The sequence below is a fragment of the Cucurbita pepo genome, unplaced genomic scaffold (assembly GCF_002806865.2).
Source record: "Cucurbita pepo subsp. pepo cultivar mu-cu-16 unplaced genomic scaffold, ASM280686v2 Cp4.1_scaffold000293, whole genome shotgun sequence".
NCBI classification, from domain to species: Eukaryota; Viridiplantae; Streptophyta; class Magnoliopsida; order Cucurbitales; family Cucurbitaceae; genus Cucurbita; species Cucurbita pepo.
This window is the reverse complement of record NW_019646541.1, coordinates 28,525-37,138: the sequence shown is the minus strand read 5'-3', so window position 1 is coordinate 37,138 and position 8,614 is coordinate 28,525. Positions and strand designations below refer to the sequence as shown.

General features: G+C 34.5%; 1 protein-coding gene and 1 non-coding gene across 2 annotated transcripts; one reads left to right on the top strand and one right to left on the bottom strand.

The window, feature by feature from the left end:
* Positions 1-2,059: 2,059 nt before the first annotated feature.
* On the top strand, positions 2,060-2,133 carry TRNAI-UAU. Its single transcript has one exon. It is a non-coding gene; the product is annotated as a tRNA-Ile (tRNA).
* Positions 2,134-2,928: 795 nt separating this feature from the next.
* Positions 2,929-8,322, bottom strand: LOC111784910 (ATP-citrate synthase alpha chain protein 2). The gene is made up of 12 exons (XM_023665433.1): positions 8,107-8,322; positions 7,403-7,579; positions 7,159-7,320; positions 6,979-7,059; positions 5,324-5,375; positions 4,993-5,107; positions 4,730-4,811; positions 4,259-4,354; positions 4,065-4,166; positions 3,843-3,959; positions 3,639-3,755; positions 2,929-3,299 (listed from the first exon to the last, which is right to left on the bottom strand). Exons 1-12 carry the CDS (start codon positions 8,203-8,205, stop codon positions 3,228-3,230), a joined length of 1,272 nt encoding a protein of 423 aa, XP_023521201.1. The 5' UTR covers positions 8,206-8,322; the 3' UTR covers positions 2,929-3,227.
* Between the last annotated feature and the right edge of the window lie 292 nt (positions 8,323-8,614).

Sequence of the window (8,614 nt, the reverse complement as noted above, 5' to 3'; positions counted from 1 at the left end):
TTATTTTTAAATTTATCGTAAAAAATTATAGACCACATGTTTCATTTATATATATATATATATATATATATATATATATATAACATATTTGAATGTAATAATATAAAAAAAAATGTTAATGAAAACTGTGAGTAACATTTTAAAAATAATTAAAAGTTTTATGAATCTATGAAATTTTTATAATTGAAATGATTTTGTAATTCAAATAATTATCTTTATGAAAACTAAATCAAATCGTTATAATTTCTTTCCATTTAAAAGTAATAATTCGTTTTCATAAATGAAATCATTATAATTTTTTCATTTAAAAATAACGACTAGTTTTCATAAATATAAATGAAATCTTTATAATTTCTTTCCATTTAATAAAAATGAAAACTTTTATAAATGTAATTGAAATGATTTTATAATTTAAAAATAATGAAAAACTTTTATAAACGTAATTGAAAACTCTACCATTTATTACTCTACCAAATTTATAAATGTCATACTTCGATTGGTCTATGATGTCAATTTTGCCGTTGGTCCATAATGTCAATTTTGTCACCATATCATCACATCAGGTATCTTGTTTTGAATTTGATTGGTCCATGATGTCAATTTTGCCACCACATCATCACGTCGGGTATTTGTTTTGACTGGAACTTCTTCGTTTTATCTCTAATTTGAGTGAATCAAAAAAGACGTTGAAATCGTTATTCCCAACCTTACGGACAAAAATACTGAGAATGGTTAATAATTGAAGGTAGGTTTGTCATCATCAAAACATCAATTAATTAATTCAATATCGTTACATGAACGTACCTTAGTCATATTGTTACAGGAACATATCCTGACGCTATCATTCTATCAACTATCATAATCCTATCCCTTTCTACCCATAACCTAACCATATTCTTGTATCAATCGATCGTGACTATATCGTTTTTATCAATCTCTCATATCCATATCACTTCGATACATAACCTAACTTTAACGTTTCATGAACATATCTTACTCCTATCATTATATTACGTTAGTGCATTCTTCTCGTATCCTATCTCAAACATATCATTGAACACATTGTACCGTAAGTATTATCATACAATTCACATATTATAACATATACATATCATATCCTAAGCATATTGTTCCATAAACAATTCACACATATCAATATATATGACACGTGCAGAACCAGGGGGCACGTGTCAACTTCAAATATAATCATGCTGATAGTAAGGTCACTTACCTGATTAGCTTACATTATTTATTCTTGATGGAAGTTCGATCTTGCCGATTAAAATCTAAGTCAACCTATGTGAACCCATGACATCAATTTCAAGTTTCAACTTCTACAAAATTGTTTCTCTAATTTAGATTGGTCCATGTGTTATACTTCATGCGAACGTTAGAGTCTTCATGAACGTTAGAGTCTTGTGAACCCATGACATCAATTCATGAACGTTAGAGTCTTCATACGTTAGAGTCTTCATGAACGTTAGAGTCTTCATATGAGCTATTGAAATATTTATATATGTTTGTTATAGTATTCTGTTCATACAAACCATTTAATACCCTTCAACATTTTCGAGATATTCTCTTTTTTCTTCTCGTGTTTAACACCTTTAACATTTTCAATAATACCATTTTCAAAAATATTTTCTTTTCTCTTATTGTGTTTCCTTTTTTTTTTTTTTTCTTCTTTTTAATTATATTTCCAATCTTTTTTTTATTTTTTCTGTGTGTATTCCTCACTTATAAACCCATGATCATTCCCTAAATTAGCCGATGTGGGACTTCCATCATCCAACAATAAGAACCAGCTATAACAAACGTAAAATATATATATATATATATATATATATATATAATAATAGAAAAAGTGTTCAACCAGACATTATATTTAGTTTTGAGTAGCAGTAGAATGTAATAACCTCTAATTTTATTATTTTAAAATAAATATACCAAAAATTGATTCTCTAAATTCCACAAGCCCTTCAGACTATTGAGTTTTATTTAAATATCAAATTTTGTTTTTTTTAATGAATAATTTTAGATATCAATATATTTTCAACCAGGTCCCGTAGCTCAGTTGGTTAGAGCGTTGGTCTTATGAGCCGAAGGTCGCGGGTTCGAGCCCCGCCGGGACCATATTGCTTGTATTTTTTTTTTCCCTAGTACTCACATTCTCTGAAAATACCCACATATTTTCTTCATGTGTCAAACTCAAATTTCATAGTAAGATTTCTACCCATATATTTCTTAAATTCATGGATTTGACGACATAAATAATAAGGATTTCAATTCATTAATAGTTATTTAAATAATTATTGAAAAAATATTCATAGACATTCGAAATTTTATCGATATCTAGATGAAATGAATACCTTAATCTAAAAATGTTATATAGTGTTGGTCAATATGTAAAAAATTGTTCACTACAAGTATCATATTGTATTAAGGTGACCAATATAAATAAAAAAATAAAGACACTAAAAATATATAGAAATGAGGTATCTATCTGGGATATAACTTCAGTTAATTCAAGATTAAAGAAGAGCGAGAAGAATTAAAGAACAAGAAAAGAAGAAATAGTGCACAGCTAATCCATGATTAAAGTAGGCTCAAAGTGGACAATATCATACCATTGTGGAGAGTCGATGTCAAAAAAGGACTCCAAAAGAAAAGGAATTGAGCCTTTAAAGGCATAGTAAAAAATGACTAAGACTATAAAAGAAAAAGGAGTCGAGCCTCGATTAAGAGGAGACGTACTTTGTTCGAGGAGAGGTGTTGGATGATGAAAGTCCTACATCGGCTAATTTAGGGATTATAATCAAAGAATACTATCTCCATTGGTACGAGGCCTTTTGGGAAGCCCAAAGCAAAATCATGAAAACTTATGCTCAAAGTGGATAATATCATACCATTGTGGAGAGAGTCTGTTCATCTAACAAAAAAAAAACAACCATACATTTTCAGGCTGCGTCCCCATTGTATTGTATTGACCAACACATGAACAAAAAAGAAGCCAATTACAAATGCAAACTGAGTCAAAATGAGTACACATCCAATCCCAACTCTGCTATCATCTTCATATGGCAAAGCACAATGTTCCCAAGGACTACAAAAACAACTCTCTTTCCCTTTCCCTTCCCCTTAACCTTCCCCGCTGCACACGATACCGAGATATGAAGGACATTTACTGCATCTTTCGACTCGGTCATAGCTACAAAAGCGTTGTGGGACTATGCAGCAGACATAATGCACTCGATTGCTTGTTTGCAGATACCAGTCATTGTGGCCTCCGGGCCGAAAACCTGTGGGGAGAGGGCGGTAAGTTCAAAACAAAATGCATAAAGCATATCAATGCCGAGTCTAAGGAGCTGTAACAAAGTTTTACAATGAGTATCTGCTATTGGAACACAGACAGCTAACCTCCCACCCATTTTCAGTCTACAGTGATGGCGGAGAATGGGGACTTGTTCATCCATCCTACAATCTAAATGATGCGTTTCATAAAAATTCCTTCCCTCCAGGGTCGTCTTTATTGATATCGATTCATTCCAATACCCCACTTTGAATTATGTGACGAATCAATGATTAAGCCAAGAAGTTCTACTTGGTAGAGAAGGATTAAAAATATGAAGGTACCATACCTCGAGGGGAACTCCGAGCTCTTCTCCTAGAACACGCATTTTTGCAAGACCAGTTTGATAATTGGGACCGCCTCTTCGAACATAGATATGCATTCTTGCAGCCTTCAATTTGGTTTCCTGGTAGATAACTAAAAAAGATTAGACAATTTTTAGAGGGAAAAAAAAAAAGGAACTGAAGAACAAAACATTCTAATAATTACGCACTTTCTCCCTTAGAGCTCGGATAATTCCATTGAAAGTAGCAGCAACATCTGTGAAGTTAGCTATTCCTCCTCCAATTAGAAGGGCTCGCTTCCGTCCATCAGGGTCAGAAGTAGCACACTGGATGCCATCAAGATTCAAAATTAAATACTTCCGTGACAGAGAAATTATTCCTATGACATATAGAGATGCTTGAACCGAGGGCGTGTGAACATTAATTCTTACATCGATAACAACTCTGGCATATTGCAACACCTCCTCCTCATTTGGAGCTCCACTGTACTCTGCATAATTACCAAGCTCAGATGCATAACCCAAATCTCCAACCTACCAGTGATAGACAACGTGGCATCAATAGCAATGTCTTTGGACCATATCGAATCATCAAGAGAGTCGCACAATGTCTTAGGACAACTTACAGTGTCGGCATATATAACACTAGCACCCCCTCCTGCCACCATCGTCCAAATGCGCCCTTTTGGGTTCAAAACAGTGAATTTCAAGGATGCACTTGTCTGCAAGATCAGCACTATGATGTGATTAAAACTTCTGCCTTCTGTAGTAGAGATGCAAATTCTAACTTTATACACTTCCCTTTTCCTTTTTTTATTATGATTATTTGGACTAGATTATTTATGCTCCTCTCAATCTTGTGGAACAACTACCGATTCAAAAAAGGTTCATTATAAGAAGAAACCATACAGCTTTAAAGATCTTAAATGGTTTGAACCCATGAGTCAAAGACACGATGTCCTTTTGATCATCAGACCAAATCATAGTGTTTAATCTACAACTTCATATCATGATTAACCTTCATGGCTTCAGTCAAATATTGAGAAGTGAAAACATAGATTATTTCTAAGCATCAATAATGACATAAAATGAGTTACCTTCTCATCTAAAGAGTGCACAAAGCTTTCTGTAGGGTTTAGCACTCGACCAAAGGGCAAAGGAAATTCAACGTTTCCCCATCTGAAAACAGCATATCACAGATGAGAAACACAAAGGATGCATTTTTCACATGGAAATGATTTTTCTTTTTTCTTTTGTGGCTGAGAATTAACGAACATGTTTCTTTTGTGAACAAAAAGAGTGGCATACATTAGTAAATAAAAAATGTACTGAGAATGTATATTATCAAAAAAAAAAATACTTCTTAAAGTTTTTGAAGGCAGCAGTGTCATCCAATTCCCCCCTCATATCCAGTGGATACGGCTCCCCATTGACCAGGGTAAATGGATTCATCTCCAGGAAAGTGAAGTCCAGATCTGTAGAGAATTTAAGATACTCTAAAGTCAAATGCCATTATTCTGCATTATTTTAGAGATAAAATTGTCTGAAAGCATATGGATGGATGTCCAAAAACTCCGTGAAAAATATCTACAGTAGTATTCTCTCATTAGATAAGCGCCACGTATATATGCCTAGGCATATACATCTCTAGAATATTTACGAGAAGATGGTTTCATCATCAGATATTGTACCTTGAAATACACTAAACACACCCATTATGAAGTCACCAATCTTTCCTCGAATCTGGGCAAATACAGATGGTGCAGTAAGTATAACAAAATTAGAGGAAAACTGAGCTGAAAATAAATCATTAATTAAATTAACAAAGATAAAGGACTCTTTCAACCATGAGAAAGTTGAGAATAAGAGTATATAGTAAAGTAAGCAATACAGGAAATTTGTAGTAAACCATCAAAAGTGGTAGAATGGAATGAAGACTAAATCCTAAAGTGTTATTCAACACTAGCATGTAGCACATTCACAATGGAACTTCAGAGAATTTTTTTTATAACTGAACTGAGTACAGTCGATGTATTTGAAATTCTTTCCAGCATTCGCCATTTCCAAGATGAAAAAGATTGAGAAAGAGGGGCAATAGGTGCTTGTATGGCAATGCCCTGACTACATCATATGCCTTGGCAAGTGGAACTTTTTATCACAGGTAATTTAAACTTGAAGCATACACAATCATTACAGACCTACCCGTTCAAGAACATCCTAAAAATTATTATGTGAAGCTTAAGCTAACATCTCACCTTCTCTTGATGGTGGCAATAAGTCCTCATCTTTTGATTCTTTTCGGTTTTTGGTACAACACAATGCCTCTTGGTGGTGTACAAATCATACTAAATTCTCTAGAAATTAAAGCCTTTTAATGATTATTAACAATTGGAAGGCTCTACTTTGTTAGTTTTGTGGGGAGAGGTAATCTCAACCTTTGTCCTGAGGCTGTTTCTCTCTTTCCCGTGGAGGAATATACCTTTCGGTTTCTTAAAAAATAAAAAAATAAATAAAATTAACATCTCACTGCTTTGGGATGGATGACTTTTTTCAATCTGTTCTCCATCACTAACTACTAGACTGACATTTATATCTGTTCTCTGCAACCTTCACATCTACTATTGATCTTGCTCAGTTTCCCGTCCACAGCTGCTAAATAAACTTAAAGAATTAGGAGAGATTGCCGTTCGGAAAAGGTGAGGCACATCAGTGAATTCTATTTGATTGGTTGATCAACTGCTACTGAAACTGAGATGTTTAGTGGTCTAGCCAAAGGCAACACCATCAGGAAAGCCATTATCTTTGTAGTTCTAAGTGGTTCTCTACATACTATAAGTCTCTAATAAAATTTCCTCTTTTTGGCATTGCGTTGAAACAAGTATGACCTTCAATTCAAAAAGATGGTTAGTTTTCAACAAAATGTGGATAGGATAGGAGTTGATCTCTTTTAAAGTAGATCAGTGAGCCAAACTCACTTCAGTCTAGATGACCCGCTCTCTCAGCTGCGGTCAATTTTGTATAACCTAGACCTTGAGAGTTCCAGGAAATTCTTGAACAGTTCTTAAATGATATCATCATACATTCTTTTTTTCTTTTTCCTTCTTTTTGGGATATCCTTGAAATGCATTGTTTTGTATTCTTGGTTATCAATGCTACTTTAACTTCTCAACGGGGGGAAATACCAACAAAAAGAAAATTCCTCTCTCTTTTGTTCTCTTAGTTATCAATACAACTTCTGCTTTATCGACAAGAAAAATGCCCCAAAAAAAAAAAAACAAAATAAAAGGCTACAATGTGTTTGAAGATAGAAAATTGAACTCCATAACAAATTATAAATGAAACTGACCTCCAAAGGAAGTGTAGCTATTAACGGAGCACATGCCTCAGGTGTAAGAGGTTTTTCAGTTGGTAAGAAAATTGTCTTGACCTGTGTGAAAACAAAACAAATAAAATTTGCCACCCGAATCCGAGATGAGAAAATATAATTGCAGTACTGAGAAGAAGTTAGTGAAAATCCAATGCCTACTTTATCCCAATTCTCTTCAATTTCAATACCCCCACACTCCGAAAAACTTATTGTGCAGCCAAGCCTTTCAGAGACAATAGATAGGTAATACTCTTGATCATGGGGAACAAATGGCTCGACAATGAATGTCGTAATTGGAGCCTTGCAACCACCCATCTCGACCTATCATAAAAAGACACTCAGTTCATACCAAACAGAGATAGATAGAATTCAAAAGATCATGAAGGTGCGAAAGAACAATCACCTGCACACCAAGGCGTGTCTTCACAAACTCAGCAACTTGAGCTAGATCCAAATTCAAAGCTACCAAACCACTCTTTCCACGTTTCCCAAATAACATATCCGGTTTCACTACCAACCGGGTGGATGACAGCCACGGTTCATTATTCGTCAGCTCAGCGAAGTCAGTCGACTGATTCACCTGTGGCTCAACAAATTCCATCAGATATGTAATAATATATGACAATAAGTGAAACAAAATGATTGACTAATCAAACTCTCTGGTTGATTGATTCACACAGTCAAACAAAATGCACTTATACAAGAAATGAACAATAGGAGCTTCTTAAAAAGATAAGAGTCCCATAACTTCACTTCAAACATCTAAATTTCAATTTCATTTCTGAACTGGAGAATGCTTCCAAATCCAACCGGTTACTGTTTCCGATGAAAACAAAATCGAAACCAAAACCTCGGCATAAACAAATCCCAATCTAGAACTGAAATCCCATCCGACAACATAAAACCAATCCAAACTTGAAAGCAAACTCATAAAAATCTAGATCGACAAACCGACAGAGCCATCAACACAAGATTGCGCCAATTTGATAGATTTTCACCAAAAACACGACAGAAATTGAACAAATTCCCGCGTACGACGATGAAAACCAAAGACAAATCAGATGGTTTACATAAGAACACGAGAGAATATGTATTGTGTATATTAACCTGAGCAGAGCAGATCTGGAGATCGATATTAACGAGGCGTTTGAGATGCTCCTTGAGAAGCCTCTTAGAGTCGTACTCTCGAATCTTCTTCCTAGCCATTACCCGCTTCCTGTTGTTGTTCCGATTGAAGAAATGTGGAATGAAGAAGGCCCTAGGCGGAGAGTTTCAACGCTGGGTTAGGTGAGCCGGTGACTCAATTAAGAACAAAGGTTAAGTTCTAACACAAACATTCACAGTAACTGAAAGAATAGCGCGCCACGATGAACTAAACGACGTCGTTATGAACTCTTTCAACGGTCAACGGATAAAACGACTTTTTTTTTTTTTTTTTAATTAATAATAATTATATGCTTTCTCACTCTATCTTATTCTCTATCTTTTTTCCTATTCTTTCAATCTATTTCTCGCTATTGCTGATTCTCGTGTTTAGCTACGATACTCGTGAAGTTGATTACGAGATCTCAGTTGACTATGCTCGTAAGGTCAATAGACTATCACTGTATTGTCT

Coding starts and splice junctions, on each gene's coding strand:
- LOC111784910 (XM_023665433.1), bottom strand. CDS start 8,205: ATGGCTAGGAAGAAGATTCGAGAGTACGACTCTAAGAGGCTTCTCAAG. Junction 7,580..8,106: donor TCCAGATCTGCTCTGCTCAG/GTTAATATACAC, acceptor GTTGAGCCACAG/GTGAATCAGTCGACTGACTT. Junction 7,060..7,158: donor TTGAAGAGAATTGGGATAAA/GTAGGCATTGGA, acceptor GTTTTCACACAG/GTCAAGACAATTTTCTTACC.